The sequence below is a fragment of the Amblyomma mixtum genome, chromosome 8, assembly GCF_055824585.1.
Source record: "Amblyomma mixtum isolate Tamu chromosome 8, ASM5582458v1, whole genome shotgun sequence".
NCBI classification, from domain to species: domain Eukaryota; kingdom Metazoa; phylum Arthropoda; class Arachnida; order Ixodida; family Ixodidae; genus Amblyomma; species Amblyomma mixtum.
Genome location: NC_143019.1, coordinates 25,834,857 through 25,853,840, shown reverse-complemented (window position 1 = coordinate 25,853,840; position 18,984 = coordinate 25,834,857). Strand labels below are relative to the sequence as shown.

Genomic DNA, 18,984 nt, shown 5'->3' with positions numbered 1-18,984 from the left:
TCGGAGGATCCCTGTCGGGGTTGCGCTAACTCCAGCCGTGACACGAAAGTGGCCGCAATTGCAGGCTTTACATCCGCTCCCCTAAGTGTCCAGTCTGCTAGTACAGAAATACTGAGGCCGATATTCACCACCAGCTGTAGGTTCGCCCGGCGCTGAAGCCCACAAGAATTCGGCAACTGGCAGCAGCGGGTCTTTCGCCCAACAATCCTGGTTCATGTACCACTTGGAAGCAGGAACTACATCATCTCACACCGAGACTTCATTAAATCAGCAAACTTTTTCTCATTTATTTAAGAATCCTCGTCATACATCTTTATGTACTCTATTATAACCTAACGCTATCACCATCGCTTTAAAAAAAATTGAGAGGGCACTTTGGCAACTAAAGTGTTGAAAGGTGAAAGACGAAGACTATGCCGTGACGCCTTCCGGTGGTGTGACGTCACACCGTTCTCGTGGCTATATGGATATCCGTATTGTACATCTTTCGGGGATCTCAAGTGTTCATTACACTTAAATATTTTTCCATCCAATTTGACACAAATCCGACGTTTTCTCGACCATACTGTGACAATTTTCACTATGCCGTGAAGACTACCGAGGGATGTGATGTCACACCGTTCCCCTGACTATATCGACGTCCGCGCAATTTCGACGCAATTTCGACATTTTTGCCTAAAATTAAATAACTAATTAATCTAGTCATAAAACTTGGCTTCTAGGTTCATTTTTTCCTCCTCTATCTGAAGCAACCATTTCTTTTCTTCTTTCATTCCCGAGGTAAACGCGTGTGACACGCTTTGTTAACGGACGACAGTATGCGCCATTAAAGGCTTTCTTAAAACAACACGCGTTCACCGAGAACAAAATCTGGCCATCTCCAGGTAGCTCTCTTCTACAGGGCTTTGGGCTTGCAGCGGCAGCAAAATGAGCTCATACAGCTGCTAACTGAATAGTGGGCTTCTTTTTCGGGCGTTTAAAAAACATCTCCGTAAAAGGCACCTTCTTGTAAGCATCTCAGTATACTGTTTTTAAAGACTCTCTAAAACTTCCCAATTATGAAAGACTGGGCATTACGTTGTCTATAGTATTAATAAATGCATAACAATCATTTCCGCAATGAAGCATGCTACGAATCTATCCAATGTCTAGCCCCAGTCGTGTTCGTATGCAAGTTGTTTGAGGTTAACGTGTGCATTGAAAATAAGAGCTTCGTAAAGCGTATGTAATACTCGCATTCAACGAAACAATAAGACATGAAACCCAACTGAAAAATGAAGAAATATTAGTTGGGAGTATAGTAGTAGTAGTAGTAGTAAAAGACCTTTATTCGGCCATAATTTACAGGCCGACCATGTCGACCACCTGGGCGACCAGAAGTCGCTGTTCTTCCTTCCGTTCCGCGCCAAGCCAGTCGAGCCAGGTGGTGATGGATAAAGAAGGTTGGGAGTAGGAGCCCGACTGCTGAGCAGCCGGGCAATAGGAAAGCCAACGGGCCAGGTCTGCATAGGTACAACGGCAGTTAGGACAGGAAGGGTCCGATCGATAGCGATAGAGAAAGAGGTGAGACGGGGTGATAACTGCATTCATTTGGATGTGCCGAAGAAGGCGAGCGTCCGGTACAGTGAATGATGGATGAGGGGTAGGGTAAAGGCGTTTGTCTAGGCGGAGCTCGAGGTAGACCTCTTTTATGGTGCGGCGAAGGGTGAGTCTCCCACCGTCCTCCGAGGGCTTGGGCCAGGGGATCAACGGTGCCCGGAAAAGTGTGTCGCGGGCGAGCTGATTGGCCAGCTCATTACCGTCAATCCCTGAATGCCCAGGGACCCAGCGGAGGAAAATGATGGAAGGCTGCAATGCGGAGACCGCTCGTTCGACCTCCTGTTGGAGAGAAAAGGTTAGGGTTCGTCTCTGTATGTTGTGTATAGCGGCTGGTGAGTCTGAATAGACTGTGTACTCTTGAAGAGAGGGAAGGAGAGTAAATGACTGAAGGACATGCGCAATGGCGAGGACCTCGAGGGACAGTGCATCCGGAGGGTGTAGATACGGCCCGCTGGTGTGGGTTTCAGGAGCGAGGAGGTGGGGATGGTACAGAGCGTAGAAGCAGGAACCTTGAGAAGCCACGAAGGAGGCATCCGTGTAGGCTACACCCTGGGTAACAAAGAGAGGGGAATGGTGCTGCGCGGCCGCATGACGACGGCCGGCGTGCAGGACGGGGGACATGTTGGTCAGGAGGGCGAGGATACGAAGATTTGGAGCAGGGGTTGGAATAGAAGAGATAAAAGGGGCGATGGGAATGGGCGAGATACCCGCTTGAGTAAGTAACCACTGACCCTGACAGGTAAGGGAAACAAGCTGCGAGTCACGATGGAGAGAGAGAAGAGATCGGAGAGGATGTAAGAGGCCTGTGGCAAAGATCTTAGCGGTAGAGGTAGTGATAGGGAGGTTGAGAGCTGCCTTGCAGAGGCCCACAAGGGCAGTCTCGAGAGTGTTAAGTTGAGTCTGATCGAAGGAAATGTAGGGTGCAAAGAGGTTGAGAGCTGCCTTGCAGAGGCCCACAAGGGCAGTCTCGAGAGTGTTAAGTTGAGTCTGATCGAAGGAAATGTAGGGTGCAAAGACCTTGTTGAGGGCCAGCGCGTGGGCAACCCGGCACGCATGAGCGTCGTGGAGACCTGAGCGCCGAGTGACCACGCGCCGCAGGAGGTTAGTTACCGAGTGGCAGGCGGTCACAGCGTGGTGGAGGGCTTGCACGTTCTTGGCTGCATGCAAAGGAAAGCCAAGAACTTTGCACTCCGTGACGACAAGAATGGGAGAGCCATAAAGGTGGAGAGAGACGAAGTGGTTGTGTGAGCGCTGGTATGAGGAATGCTTGAGAAGCAGAAGCTCGGATTTTTCAGGAGCAGGAGAGAGGCCAGCGGTGGTGAAAAAAGAGTCAATGAGATCTAGGCCACGTTGCAGGGGGTCCTGTACGTGACCGGGAGAGCCCGAACACCGCAGAGTGATGTCATCGGCGTAAAATATATGATGCAGGTCGGGAATTTCAGCTAGCTGGGAGGCGAGAGGGGCCATAGTAAGATTGAAAAGGGTAGGAGAGAGAACAGCACCTTGAGGAGTGCCACGGGTGAGGTGGTGGGTGTCGGACAGGTGGGTGTCTACTCGAAAGCGAGCCACACGTTGAGAGAGAAATGAACGGATATAAGAGTACGTGCGGGGGCCACAGTCTAGGTTGTCAAGTTCGGAAAGGATGTGGTCGTGGCAAACACTGTCGAAGGCCTTGCGAACATCGACGGTCACAAGTGCGTGATTTTGAGTGGGAGTAGGTGACAGAAAGCTGTGCTGGAGAATCAGAAACATGTCCTGTGCACAGACGCTGCGTCGGAAGCCGATGAGAGAATGGGGGAAGAACTCCTTCGCCTCGAGAAAATTAGAGAGGCGAGTCAGGGCCATTCGCTCAAGGGTCTTACCAACAAACGATGTCAGGGAGATTGGGCGGAGGTTAGAGAGAGAGGGAGGTTTGCCCGGCTTTGGAATCATAGAAATGAGGGAGGAGGTCCAGGAGCTCGGCAGGCAGCCGCTGTACCGATCCTCATTGTAGGTTTGAAGGTGGCTCAGTGGCTATAGTGCTCGGCTGCTGACCCGAAAGACGCGGGTTCGATCCCGGTCGTGGCGGTTGAATTTCTTTAGGGGAGAAATTCTAGAGGCCCGTGTACTGTGCGATGTCAGTGCACGTTAAAAAACCCCAGGTGGTCGAAATTTCCGGAGCCCTTCACTACGGCGTCTCTCATAGCCTAAGTTACTTTGGGACGTTAAACCCTATAAACCAAACGAAACCATACCAGTAAGTTGCAGGGTGTTGGGGGAGTAACATTCCGAAGTGCCGAGGAGTCGTCAATGCTTTGGCATTACTCCAATGTGGGTTGCCGCAGTGCCCTCACTTGGCTTACCTAGAACACAGGTACGCGTTGCACTGGGCTTACTGGACAACGATTTGTCACACTCTCTCTGTCGCAATCCCGCTTTGACACATTTATTGTAAGAGAACGACATAATCATGCGCACAAAATTGCGGACTTTTTTTACTGATGCGACAGAGCCATACAATGCATTAATTCTAATAGCGTGGGCCTGTAAAGAGCGGAAAAAAACGAGTTTTCTGTACTTCCTTCTTTTTTTTTTGCGGCAACGCCTTCGTTGCTCTGATGAGCATTGAGCTCCACAAAATAGATATACAATTTTTACAACAGATAATTTATAATAGGAATATTAGCCACTGGTGTGAACTTGTTACGGGAAGCGACAGACAACCTTATCTTTGCACCGATCAGCAGAGGCACGCCTGGATATTTTGAGATTTCATGAAATGGTTTCCATTATCCATTGTGAAAATATTATCAACTGTACGAATTTACCTAAAATCTAATGCAGCACAGTAAGTGAAGGCTGTTGTCGTTTCACCTAGAAGCGGAACTGTGCGCCATGTTTTAACAGTGTAGTTTATGCATAATTAGTTCAAGCACCTGAGGATTCTTAACGTGCCCTGAAATCTCACAGCACACGGGCACATTTTTGCGTTTCGCCTGCATCGAGACGTATAGCCGCCGCGGCCGGGACTGAAGCCGGGCACTCCGTCAGAGCGCCCCAACGAACGGAAACAAAAGAACGCATGCGCGGCAGCACAAAAATAGAACCGGACACTGAACAGTGCGTCTCTACTGTCGCCAAGTAGGCCAATATGACTGGCACGTGCAGAGGCAAGGTAGCCTAAAGAAAATTATGGTGTCTTCGACTGGTCGTTTCAGATCGCTCTAGAGCGCTCTGAGATGCAGCCGCACGTTCGGCTGGTCGAAATCAAGTGCTCTGACTACATTCGGCTGGTTCTTTCAGAGCGCCCGCCTCCAGCTCAGAGCGCTCTGAGGCGCTCCGAGAAAAAAGTCGGAGCGGCCCCGAGATGTGTTCACGTGACAGAGCCACTTCCGCCGTTTCGCGGAGACGGATGCGAAGCCAGAGTAGCCAGGGCACATCACGACCGGTCTGGCGAGGCATTCTTACGCATCCATAGAAGCAAGTTTTGGCGATTTAGGTATTAGACGCAGTTAAAACGTCCCTGCTGTGTGGCTCTGTGAGGGGAAATATCGAAAAGCACACGAATCATTAAGCTGGGTACGCCGTCTGTGTTGCTGTCACATCTGGGGGCTGCCGCGGCATATCCAGAGTGGTACAACGGGACACAAATTTTTTATATTTTTTTTCGACGCGAGCCGGAGACGACGAACTGCTGGGGCAGCGATACAGGTTCAGCGGCGACGGCGGCGTGGGCGGTGCAGACTATGTGATTGCTGTCGTTGACACCAGCCGCAGCGGCAGCGCCACTGCGGTGTGGCGATTCCGGAAGTTAGGTCCTTTCCCTCCTTCTTGCGCTTTCGCTCTGAAAACTTGCTGACCATTCGGCTTGACCGGTCTCGCTGTGCGCTCGGAGCTAGAGCGGCTCTCACGTTGCCAAATCCGAACCGGATCGTGGGAGCGACCAGTCGAAGACACCATTAGGCTCGGATACTTAAAACTGCTTACGTTTGGGAATCGCAAAGCATTAAAGTGCTGATTTATGCCACGTTGCAGAATGTCCATGAATCATGACTTTCATAATTCGTAGTACGTTACGATTCGTCATCGTGCCTATACTTGTTGGCTTACGTGTGCTGCGACACTGTACACCGGCATTCCGAATCAACCGAATTTCGTGCCATAGACTGCGGACGCTGGCTTTTGTGCTACAGGGACATATGAATTCGCACTAAAAGGTGTAAGACGTGAGTCGCTTCGAAGCAGCGACGGCGGCCGAGACGGAGTGCAACTCCGCGTGCACCTGTCGAGACCGTGACGGTTGTTCCTGTGTATGGTGAGATGAGAGCTAGCACAACCTGCGCTGCTTGACTATATGCAATTCCTTCATGGGAGAAGAGAGTTTAGTTTAGTTAGTTTATGGGGCTTAACTTCTCAAAGCGACTAAGGCTAGGAGAGACGCCGTAGTGGAGGGCTCCGGAAATTTCGACCACCTGGGGTTCTTTAACGTGCACTGAAATCGTACTGTACATGGGCCTCTAAAATTTCTCCTCCAAAGAAATTCAACCGCTGCGGCCGGGATCGAACCCGCGTCTTTCGGGTCAGCAGCCGAGCACCATAACCACTGAGCCACCGCGGCGGCTCATGGCTCATGGGAGAAGAGCAGTGCTCGGAAAGGACTAATGCAACCAGTGACAAAAACGTAGCAAAGCGGCAGCAGGATCGCTTTCTCAACCAGCTGGTGAGAAAAGAGAACGTGGGATTTTCGTTTAGCATGCTCGAGGTGTGCGTGTATGTCGTGAAAAAGGCACCTTTAGGGCAAGCTAAGCGCTTTCGGAGATATTTTTTGCTCTCGGCTCATCCCGATCACTGGATTCCGAAGTTGCTCTTGAGGTCCTCGATAATCTTGAACGGCGGGTACTTGCATAACCCTGCTATGTCGACCAGGTGCACATCGAGCACCAGCCACGCGAAGCGGGGCCACGGGGGAATGCTCTTGACGAAGTCCACCTGCGAATGGTCAAGCATGTCGAACGTGAAGCCAGCTCTTGCAATCGACGTGACGCACAGGGGCGCGATTACGAGTCGCTCAAAATCGTCTCAATCGGAAAGTGTCTCAAAAAGTGTCTCATCTGCCCCGTTCCTTTTGGTCGGCCGTGACCAGCGTCCATATTGATTTTTTGCCTCACCGGCCGACGTCATATACGTGCAGAAGTGTTGACGTTGCTTACCTAATTATGCAAGCCGATTAGGACGATTTTTTGCGGCTGGAACGAGTGGTCTCACACCGTTTGAGAGAGAGAGAGAAAAAAACTTTATTATAGCAAGTGTGTTTAGACCCCCCTTGGGTCCCTGGACCACCGTACGGTCCCACTCTACGTCGGAACGTTCATGTGGTGTTTGTCCATGACGTCGGCACACCGAAGCACCGCAGCAAGCTGCGATGGCGGGTCCGGAGACGAGAGCACGACCTCCCAGTCCTACCAACTTGATAACGCGGGCTGTCCCTGCGGGGGAGGATCAGCAGGGCAGCCGAAAAGGCAGCCGACCTCCCCTGCATGCACCCTGTGCGGCGACCCTCACGCCACACTCTCCCACATCACACCGTTTGAGACAGAAAATGGCGGCTGTTTGCATCGCCGGTGGCCGCGTGAGCAGCGGTGTAGGAGGGTGCATGAAGACGGTTTTGACGTGCGCGACGAGCTGTTTCGACTTTTTTGACATCGGAAACAGCAGCACAATGGCTGTGCGACGGGCTCGCCGTTGAACTTGGAGATGTGTGGGTGAGTGCGCGGTCAGTGGAGCGGCAACTGCTGTGCGAACCTTCGCCGCCGGTGGGTTTCAAGGCACCGTAGGAAATGAAGTAAACGTCAGTTACTTTGAAGTAACTGTCAAAGTTAAGTCGTAGAAGGTGTGCGCTTTCCGGCGAGACTCCCAAGACAAGGCGGCGGCGAAGGAGGGATTCCTTTGCATAAACTTTTGCCACCGCAGTATCCCCGGCGGCGTCATCCGAGCACCATCCGAACGGAACGGCAACAACACCAACACGAATATCAAGTGCTTAACCCGAAGCGGGCGGCATGAGTTGGTTACGAGGCGGAAGAGTGGTTGTTGCCGCAGTGACCGGGCGTGCCGGCTCTTAATTCCCGCAGTGAGATTGCAAGCTCCCAGCAACTGCACCGGTCTGCTCCAGTATGTCGGCAGTTGCTGCAATGGGATTACTCATGGTCGCCTGGTATTTTCTGAACAAAAATAAATAAAAATGCAGGCTGTGTGAGTTCACACTGGCGAGTCGCGGAGGTCGCGCGACAGGATTAAATCTATTTGCTACGCTTCCTCCCCGCTTTACAAGTGTATCGGAAACCGTAACTAATTTACAGAAATCGGTCGCGTGACGTTTGCGACTCGCCAGTGTGAACTTCCTTAAAGCTGCCTTCGCCGGTTTTCGAGCCAAGCGCTCCTTGCAAAATGATCTCGGCAGACCCGTAGCAATCACTGCCTTTACATAGATTTTTCCGCGCGCATAAGACGTCCGCACAGTACCTCGATTCAACGTAATGTGTAAAAAAATTAAAGGATAGCCGTCGAATCAGCTTATTTTTTTCTGGCTGCCATGTTTACGATGGCTGAATATGTGGGTGGAGGGATAAAGCTGTATCCTTTGAATCGGGCGGCAGTTCACGCCACCTAGCCGACGCTTTTCAAGCGTCAGCGCACCCTCGCGGCAGCAAAAGTGACTGAAGAACAAACTTAATTGCAAAACTGAGGACGCTTCTTGTTTTTCTTCATGTTGCTAAGTTTGAAACATAGCTTTTTAGGAAAATAAAGCATCGTTCATTTTATTAACGGCGTGTTTATAGCAAGATGTTAGCATACGGTCCCTTACTGAGCAACTAAATACTTCCTGGGTGGAGCCCTGCTACTATCCACCGCAACCTCGCTGCTAATTGGTTGATTCCGCGGTCAGCGTCACGCGGTGACGTCATTTGGACGTCACAGTCTCAAAATTGAGACAAAAATTGAGAGCGACTCGTAATCGCACCCCAGGATAGGCGTTTCCTGTTTTCTGTCTTCCTATTGTATCCATGAATCTAAATATTTTGCAACACTTTTTACAGTCTTCCTGCAAGCTCTGGGTAAGCAGCGCTTGCGCTCACATTTCATGTGAAGCAGAGGCATTGGGGGGTGTGTGTAATGGTTTTGTCATTATAAAAAGGTTTTCCCTGCATCATATTAAGACGCCAAATATTAATTATGGGCGTCATAATTTCAAAGTTATTAGCCTTTTGTAAGGAGGGTACCAAGATTAAAGAAAAAAAATTGCCACCCTCCCGTATGATGGAACACACAATTTCTTCCATGCTGTCATACGTATGTACGCACCCTGACTTAATACTGCTTTTACGGAGTTTTTAATTCCAGTTTTTTCGTTCATAACTATAAAATATTATTACATAAACAAATTAGCATAAATTGTTTCATATTCAAACGGCCATGCTTGTGAAACAAGCACAGCAAAGCACGCACTGACCGGTTCCGCACCGTACCTACCGCAAAAGACTGTAGCGTCCATCTTAACAATTTTCAGCGTTCATTTCGCCTGCCTGGCTTGATTTAAAGAGCAAACTTTTCTAAACAATTTAAGTGCACGTATATGCCCGGTTGCCCGAAAACCAGCAAGTTCTTCCGGCTGCCATACTTGCATTATATACCTTAGCAAATGCCTTGTAAGAATCGGATCATCAGCTAATCGGTTTGCTAATCATCAAGGCATTGCCTTTCCGAACCATACTACCGCTGCGCTGCTATTGCGCATGATATTACGCGGTATAATGTACAATATATTGCGAGCCTTTGATTTCATTTTATTTATTTTACCCTCCGGGCAAAGCATTACAGAGGGCAGTGGTAAATACATAATAACACTGGAAATACAAACAACAGCAGAGAACAAATTGCCAAAACATAGGTAAGTTAGAATGACTGATAAACACAATATATCATTCAATAGAAGTGGTAACAGCCGTTCGAAACAATACAGGGTGAGTTATTAAGAGTTTTAGTACAGCGTTAGCGGGATAGCGGACCTAAGGGAAATTACGTTAGCGTGCCGCAAGATCCCCTCAGACCGTGTTAGTATAGCGTTTCGAAAACGCCATTCGCCGTCTGCTTGACATGGATGCAAACGGTCGTTCTAAAATGGTCGACACTGCCGCTAACTTGCCAAAGTATTATATCTCCGAGTTTTTTAAACGAATTATTATTGCAGCGCTTATTTTCGTCCGCAAAAATATACCGAAATTGAAATAAAATGAAATAAAAAACGTAAAACCGTGGCGCCATCTTGTCAAGGGAATGTTAACTACAAGCCGTATGAGCAAGAAAATTTGCCATCACATGACGTCTAAAGTTCAAAAAACTTTTGCAGATTTAATATAAACTCGCTTTACTTCATTTAAGTCAATGAAACACCGCTAAAAATCTCCAAATCTATCTTTGTTTCGTTCCGGACGGTTGTGCTAGGTTTCGGCTGCGTTTCGGGCAGTTGCAGACGGTAGCAATGTAGCTTGAGGTCCCTTTAGGCTTGCGTGCTCCAGAATCGAGAGCGTATCTCAAAAACTAGGCTGAATTACCGCTTAAACTTTATCGTTGGAGCAAGGTAAGTCATAGCGAAAAGCAACAACACCAGTAGTTGCCGGTAAACATGCCGACCGGAATCGCAAGGACTGCTGAATTGGCTGAAGCGGGCGGCTCTCGCTTGGAAGGACGCCGCCATGTTTTCACGCTAAGGGCGCAAAAGCCGCAACTGCCGATTGCGTACGTACGCAAACGCTATTTCCCCATTAGCGTTCTGCGCATGCGCACTCTGGACCTGCTATTCCGCTATGCACGTAATTACGCAAAGCTCGCAATACTAAAACCAAGACCTACTGAACTACAGACCTGCACATTTGGCACTGCTCGAGCCCGCATGTTCTAGTTCATGCCTTTTGCCGCTAGGAAAAGGCACCTACTGTAAGCGTGGCGCTACATTATACCTGTTGAACAAGATGGCCTCCTCTATCATTTTATTTAAAACAAAGCAGTTTCGTCGTTTGTCCACGTAATCATTAACATCCACTGATCTCCACTAGGGGAGCTGGATGCCGCATCGGGCGCCCGAAAGTGAAGCCACCGGAAGTAAGCGGCTTTGTCCCGGAAATCAGCCTTTGGCAGTGCATGAAATCGGAGCTCAGCACGGTTTTTCAGTTCCAGTTTTGTTTTCCCACTCAGCATTTCGTCTTTTCGCCTTTCTCGTCTTTTTCCATGACAATGCCTACCTTTTGCGCCGCCAACTGAGCGAGGAGCCCAGCGAAGTCTTCCAGAAAGACGTTTCAAAAATAAGGGCCCATTGCATTTCAATGGGGCGACACTAGCAGACGACAGGACGCCGCTACGCACAGCAAGTATGGAGCCTCGTCTACTCGGCTCGGTGTCGTCTCGTTTGCCTAGCTTCGCCAACTGTGCTCTTTACTGCGATGCTTGTTCCCACGCTCAAACCCAAGTTATGCTATCAATGGGGGATAAATATAAGAAAGAATAGGTATATTCACCAGGCAGCTTACTTTGCAGCGACCATTTTACCGAACTATAATTAGACCGAACCGGAGCGAGGGCTAGGCTACTATCTTGTGAGGTGTCGACGGTGTTCGGATGGTTCACATTAGCGCCTCCAAAAGGTATGGTACTGCTTTTTCGACGGAGCGTGTCATGTACTGTTTCGTGTTGTAGCAAGTTAAGCCTGAATGGTCTTTAATTCGTGGTGCTTGGTGCGGTTGACTTCTAACAGCGCTTCTCACGCGCACTGCACCATTCGCCTTTCTTGTCAGTCGTTCCTCTCGCGCTGTGCCTTTTCTTTCCTGCACGAAAATTCGGTTTTAAGGTGACCTAGCCTCATCGTCATTCCACTACTTCTCCTTTACGCTCGGAATACAAGAACCAGGCAAGAACATAGTGTTTAATGCACGTACCCCTTTGCCGAGGCAGGGTGAGATCTGCACGCCTGTTTTCTTCACTTTCGCAGAAATTACAGGGTTCTGCACACAATGCTCACATTTCTCGCGTTCAGCTTGCTTGTTCCTTTCATATAACAGCAGACATCACACGAAAACAACGCAAAAAACTGAGAACGAAAGGGCGAAAGACACGACTTTTTGCATTGAAATACACAGCAGACACCCGACTTCCGGGACAAGCGGTCAAACTTCCGGTGGCTTCACTCGCGCTCGTCTCGGAAAGCGGGAATGCGGCATCCAGCCACCTAGTGGAGATCAGTGTTAACATCCATTTATCTATGGTAGGCACGGTGGTGCTGACGAAAAGAAAGCGGATACAAAGAAAGACGTTTCTTATACTCATCCAGAGCGAAAAAAGTTGTTATTGTGGATATTTTTATCGTTGATGTTAAGACAGCAGAAGAAGACGAAACAAATGTATTAAATATCTTGCTCAAATTGGCAAACGATGAGGATGATGACAGCAGACGAACAGGTCAACCGAGCGCCCTCAACGGCCAATAAGTTAACGAAAGTTGGCGCACGCTGCTCCATAGGACCCCGCCATATGTGCAGGTCTGTAGTTCAGTAGGTCTTGACTAAAACTACTGAAGAAGGAAGGTGGTGCCAGTCATATAACGTGCAAGGAATAAAAGTTTCCGAGAATGTTTTAGTTTTGCATGTAGAAATGCCTACCTTACGTATGTGATCTGTGCGGCGTGAAATATATGAAGGGGGAAAAAGTAACTCGTAGCGAATGCACCCATGGTGAAATATTTTGTGAAAAAGGCACAGGCGTGCAATTCTGCGTCGTGATGCAAGTGAAGTTAGGCCCCATTGTCGTCTTCATAGCCGTTACACTTGACGTACGCCGGAATTCAGAGAGAATAAAGCACGCTGATTTGTGTTGTACCATCTTCAGTAGGTCGATCGAACACTTAACACCAGGGACCCAGTGTTAACAGGGTTTCATTAACACCAGTGTTTAAATTTCCTGTGCACCACCGCACCACCCGCGACATGAATTTCATGTTCTTGCTTTAAGTATGCATCCCTATACAGGGTGTTTGACTTTGCACAATTTTTAAAAATAGGCTTTTTGTCATTGAAGAGTTTTTTTTTCCTGCACAGCACTGTCAGCGGTGCAACACATCACAATGCGGATACGGCGTTCTAACTAGCAGTTTGGTGAACTGGCACTGAATAGTCAACTTTGGAACTATTACTGTTAAACTCATTAATTATTTAAGCGACGTGCAACACACCTCAAGTAATATCTATATCTGTGTTTAGAACTTAGAAAACATGGTTGCCCTCGGCGCTGTGGCGCCCAAAAATTTCGGCTACATCGCGCCACAATATATGCATTTTCGCCAAGCTTGCAGGGGAAGCAAACTCTCCAGTGCACGTAACTCGTCGCAATAGCAAATATTTGTTGGCCACAGTGCCGAGGGTAAGCACGTTTTTGACATTCTTAAAACCTGATATGGATATCACATATATACGGTGGCTACGCGCCTGTAAATAATTAATGAGCGCATACGAATTAGAGTTAAAATGTTAAATATTCAATATTAGTCCACCAGCCTGTTAGCACATCTTAGCTGTATTCTGATGTACTGCACATCTGACAATGATATGGCTGAGGAAGTGGTCTTTTGACTCAAAAAGCCGATTTTTAAAAATTGCGTAGCCTTAGGTGAAACATCCCGTATAATCCCTCACCTACTTATGGCTAATGACACCGTAGTTGGCATTATCCTAATCTCTTCATGCACCGATCCGGTTGCTACACTTGTCCAATTATATTCTTAACGCTTTTTTTCTCTATCCCTCATTAAGCTCTTGCTCCTTAATCCCCTCCACATAACAATTTCTTTCGCGTAAGTGGAGCTATTAACCTGTATCCTCTAAGCAAGGGGTTCTCAAACTGGGTTCCGCGGAACACAGGGGTTCCGCGGCCTGTCTTCTTGTGTTCCGCGAGATCCCTCACCGGCCCTGACCCGGCAGCTGATATGAGACTGGCTCTTAGTGCTGCTGAGCCACGCTTTGACTTGCTGTCAAAAGGGAAGCAGTACCACCCATCACATCAGTATTTGTATTAATCTGTGCAATAAACTTTTAACTTTGCAACTCTCTCTTTGCAAAAATGCACTCGACAACATTGCTGGTAAGTGAAAGCGAGGGGGGGGGGGGTTCCCTGGAACTTATTGAAGGCATTTGGGGTTCCTCCAAGCAAAAAAGTTTGAGAACTCCTGCTCTAAGCTGTGCTTTCCTCGCAGCATTCCAGCCCACAAAGTTTGCACTTATCATATTTTAGCTTTTCTAGCTCCCCGATTACCGCTCTCTCAAGATTGTAGGGATCAAGCTGTCAGTCATTGCACGCATATGCTACGACGTCTTCCCCACTTAAGGCGCAGTATGTCCTAATGAGCGAGATTATTCTCCTGATTAATAATTTCAACAGCGCAAGCTACACACGAACACAGGACGAGAAAACACACACACGAGCGCTGAACTGCAAGTTTTTTTGAGAAAGGCGCCAACCTCTACATATATACCCTCAAGGAACCGCCCACCAGGGTAAATGATGGGCGGTTCCTTGACGGTATATATGTAGAGGTTAGCGCCTTTCTCAAACAAAGTGGCAGTTCAGCGCTCATGTGTATGTTTTCTCGTCCTGTGTCCGTGTGTAGCTTGCGCTGTTGAAATTGTTATGAATGACCAACTAGCCCGTCACCTCACTCTGTTTCTTCCTCCTGATTGCTTGTGCAATGCTATAAAATTCAGTGTGATCTCCGGCCTCATCACTTAAATACACATCATCCTAGGTTGCGCCCTCTACATCTTGCAGGACACCGGCATGGATCCTCAGAAAAAAATTTCTTTATACAGTCCATAGACTTTCCATAGACTTTTGTGTATTAATTAGACTTCCTATATACAAATGCTACAGACTAAGTTTATAGGCACTATAAATTTTATATAGAGTCTATGGACAATCTATAGATTTATGGTGATGCACTTTTAGTAGACTTTTTCTTTAGGTAGTTTATAGACTATGAACAGACCAAAAGAAATATATATAGGAACGGAAAAGTCAATACGAAGCCTATGGACAGTTTATGGACCTTTTGTATAAGGGGATGGTCGTAGTAACCATCAAAAACGAAAAGAACATAGGAGGGTAGAAGGGGATTAAACAGTTCTCCACTAACAGCTAAATATTTTCTGAACCCCCTACACTTTACTAACTGAACTACTGCCATGCCGTCATGGGCGCACTTGAGAATGTTTCGTGTTTAAGTTTCCCTTACGGGGTTGTTGCCCACTTGCTGACCACGTGATGTAACGAGGAAAAACAGCTTTAGCACTAATAATTTTACGTTTCGCTTCTACGTTGATCGCTTTCACATTGCGTCTTTGATTTTCGCTTCTCTGCTGAGTGGGTAGGTGGAGGATAGCTTCTTGAGGGTGCAGTGGGTGGGAGCGAGCTCACAGGAGGGTATCCACAGGTGCACCCACCGCGCACCTTCCGTACTCGGGAGGCGCCCCGATCTGCTCGCTGACGGGTGTGGGTTTCACACAAGCAACAGAGTTTCCGCCGAGAGAGAGCTATACTGCTAACGCAGTGGAGAAACATGGCCGAGAGGGGTTCCTTAACGGACGCGTTTAATTGCATGCCCACTTAATGCTATATACATGTATATATATATATATATATATATTGATACTGTTAACCCTCGCTTGAGGGTCGTTACAGGGAGGGAATACAAAGCAATGTACAACAGACAAAATTCATATCTCATAACATCAAGTTGGGTGCCCCCGACACAAAATGTCGATAGAACGTTCGAACTTGTGCACGTCCGATTGCTCGACAACTTCAACAGGCAAATCATTCCAAATTTCGATGACATCAGGAAAGAAAGAGTAACGAAAAACATCAACACGTGAGTCGTAAGGCTTGATTGATCGAGTGTGGCTTGTTCTCGCGCTCCGTCTTCCCGGAGGCTGAACATATCTATCTGATTTTATCTTAAAGTGGCCTTGAATTATTTGAATGAAAAGCTTTAGCCTTGATTTTTTCCTTCGATTTTCAAGTGACTCGAGCCCACACGAGTTCAGCATTTCCGTCACTGAGTCCTTTCTTCTGTATCTTGACGAAATAAAACGAGCGGCCATTCTTTGAATTCGTTCCAGTTTACCTTTTCGAACTTTTTGGTGCGGGCTCCAGACAACACAAGCGTACTCCAAGGATGGGCGGATGAATGTTTTGCAAGCTATCAATTTGACATCTTTTGTTGCATGTTCCAATTTCTTCCTCAGAAAGTAAAGTTTTTGGGAAGCTGTCGAGCACACATTATTAATATGTTTATGCCACTGCAGATTATGTGTAATTGTGAAGCCTAAATACTTGAAGGTATCAACATTTTTTAGATTATTTTTTCCAACAATTTAAGAAAATAACTGCACAGTCTTCTATAGTTATATGCGTAAAAGTTGATTTGGTGTAATTAATTTCCATTCCCCATTTTTCGCACCAAAGATGCAAGGAATGAAGGACACGGTTTATTCTAATCTGGTCGACAGCTTGTGTAATTCGAGAATAAATTAAACAGTCATCTGCAAAAAGCTTCAATTCTACGGGAGACTCGGTAACCTCGTTAATATCATTAATATAAATTAGGAACAGTAATGGAGCTAAAACCGACCCTTGAGGAACGCCAGAAAATACTTCTAGTGTAGAATAAAAACAATCATCCACATGCACAACTTGCCTGCGATTGTTCAAATAGGCTTTAATCCACTTAAGAATGGTTTCGCTAATTCCTGCTTTGTGTAAATTGAAAAGTAATTTACTGTGTGGAACCTTGTCAAATGCTCTTGCAAAATCTACGCAAATGACATCTATTTTTTCTTGGGCATCTATGGCTGAACTAAAATCATGAATAGTTTCTATGAGCTGTGTTATGGTAGATAGCCCTCTTCGGAACTCGTGCTGATGCTGATAAAAGAACGCGTTATCCTCGAGGAAAGTTAGTATATGTTTACTTATGATATGTTCCAATAGTTTACAGCTGATCCTTGTCAGGGAAATCGGGCGATAATTATTTCCGAGTAGTCGGTCGCCGTTTTTAAAAACAGGTGTTACGACTGCGCATCGCCAATCTTGTGGCAACGAGTTAGTGTATAGGGACTTTGTAAAGATTATCGTCAAGAAAAATGATATCCACTCAGCGTATCGCTTTAAACATATATATATATATATATATATATATATATATATATATATATATATATATATATATATATATATATATATATATATATATATATCCTTCACTTCTATGCTCCAATCCGAACATGAGTCACTGCCCCCAGCAACAAAGAAGGAACGCGTACCATTGCGAGCCTCTACCTCTCCACTATCATAATGGCGTTTGGCGAGGACCTCGAGATTGTGCAGTGGAACTGTCGCAATCTTCGCCGCAATAAGACCCCTCTCCACCAGTATCTCCTCACCCGACCCTCCCTGCCACATTTTCTCCTTCTCCAGGAGACTCGGACTGCCCGCACTGTCCCAGGCTACCGCACCTACCATGCCACTACGTCCACACCACTTGCATACACAGCGACGTGCTCGTGGAGCCACTTGATATCCCCTCCACCCTCCTTAAATATTTAGTCGGTGTGGTTTGTTACCACCCTTCTCGCGTCCACTCCCCCTTTTGTCTTTCTACAACCCCCCTGTCACCTACTCTTTATTCTCTGCCCTGGGCAAGTTCCTTCACTCTCTTCCTTCTAACTCCCATCTCCTCTTTGGTGGTGACTTCAATGCCCCTCATACACTCTGGGGCTACCCTCAAACCCTCAAACCCGGCCGCCTCCTCCACTGTCTGGCCCAGGAACGCCACGTCACCCTTCTTAATACTCCTGGCTGCCCTACTCGAGCGGGCACTGCCTCACAGCGCCCCACGACACCTGACCTCACTTTCTCTCGGGGTTCACTTTCTTTTCACTGGCAGGTGACAGCCGAAACTCTTCTCAATGACCCCTTTTCGTCCATATTAACACCTCTCTTTCCCACATCCCTCAATGTCATCCGGTCATACACACTGACTGGCACGCCTTCCGCACTAATCTCGCCTCCGACTCTTTTCAGTCCTACGACGACTGGACGTCGCTCATCACTGCAGCGCTCACGTTCAGTAGCCGTCGCATTCGCATTCGCACTCGTCACACAGTCCCAGACCCATATCCTCATCTCCGTTTATGGCGTCGCCGTAAACGTCTTCAACGCTCCTTTCGCTCCCAACCCCCCAATGCCCAACTCTCCTCCCGGATCACTGCTCTGCGGGCCGAGATCGTCACCCACTGCGCCTCACTCGAGCACTCTCGTTGGAGTGCTCTTTAAGACCGTCTTGACTCTGCTTTGCATTCGCAATCCACATGGTCCCTCTTCAAATCCCTCCTTGGCACTAAGCCTGCCCTTGCTCCCACTCTAGCTAAAGCCCTCACTAAGGGGACTCCCCTCTGAGGTTTTTGATCAGCTCGCCTCTCTACCTCCCTCCCCCCCTGGCACTCTCCTATCCGATGTACTCGGGCGGACCTAACCCCGATCTGGACCACTCCTTCACTCTCAGAGAGCTCGAATCGGCTCTGGCTGCTAATGCTACACGCTCGGCTCCCGGTGAGGATGCCATTACATACACCACACTTCGCAACCTTCCTGACTGCGCCAAACAATTCCTCCTTCAAACCTACAATGAGGCCTGGAACCGCGGTTACCTGCCGCGCTCCTGGACCTCCTCCCTCATTTCTATGATTCCAAAGCCGGGCGAACCTTCCTCTCTCTCTAACCTCCGCCCAATCTCCCTGACATCGTGTGTTGGTACGACCCTTGAGCGAATGGCTTTGACTCACCTCTCTTATTTTCTCGAGGCGAGGGAGTTCTTCCCACATTCCCTCATCGGGTTCCGACGCAGCGTCTGTGCACAGGACATGTTTCTGACTCTCCAGCACACCTTTCTGTCACCTACTCCCACTCAAAATCACGCACTTGTGACCGTCGATGTTCGCAAGGCCTTCGACAGTGTTTGCCACGACCACATTCTTTCCCAACTTGACAACCTAGACTGTGGCCCCCGCATGTACTCTTATATCCATACCTTTCTCTCTCAACGTGTAGCTCGCTTTCGAGTAGACACCCACCTGTCCGACACCCACCACCTCACCCGTGGCACTCCTCAAGGTGCTGTTCTCTCTCCTACCCTTTTCAGTCTTACTATGGCCCTTCTCACCTCCCAGCTAGCTGAAATTCCCGACCTGCATCATATATTTTACGCCGATGACATCACTCTGTGGTGTTCCTCGCGCTGTCCCGGTCACG

General features: G+C 48.0%; 2 protein-coding genes across 2 annotated transcripts in view; both read right to left on the bottom strand.

Annotated features, from left to right (window-relative positions):
• The window catches only part of LOC149331763 (membrane metallo-endopeptidase-like 1), a 607,819-nt gene that overhangs the window by 292,789 nt on the left and 296,046 nt on the right, over positions 1-18,984 (bottom strand). The gene's annotated exons all lie outside the window — the stretch shown is intronic.
• Positions 1,342-3,573, bottom strand: LOC149331771 (uncharacterized). The gene is made up of 2 exons (XM_089555565.1): positions 2,617-3,573; positions 1,342-2,541 (listed from the first exon to the last, which is right to left on the bottom strand). The coding sequence occupies exons 1-2, from the start codon at positions 3,529-3,531 to the stop codon at positions 1,342-1,344; spliced, it is 2,115 nt and encodes a 704-aa protein (XP_089411691.1). The 5' UTR covers positions 3,532-3,573.

Bases quoted from the DNA above. Each gene is read 5' to 3' on its own strand.
- LOC149331771 (XM_089555565.1), bottom strand. From the start codon at position 3,531: ATGATTCCAAAGCCGGGCAAACCTCCCTCTCTCTCTAACCTCCGCCCA. The intron at 2,542-2,616 runs GTCTTTGCACCC...GGCCTCTGCAAG, and splicing joins ACGCGCTGGCCCTCAACAAG to GCAGCTCTCAACCTCTTTGC.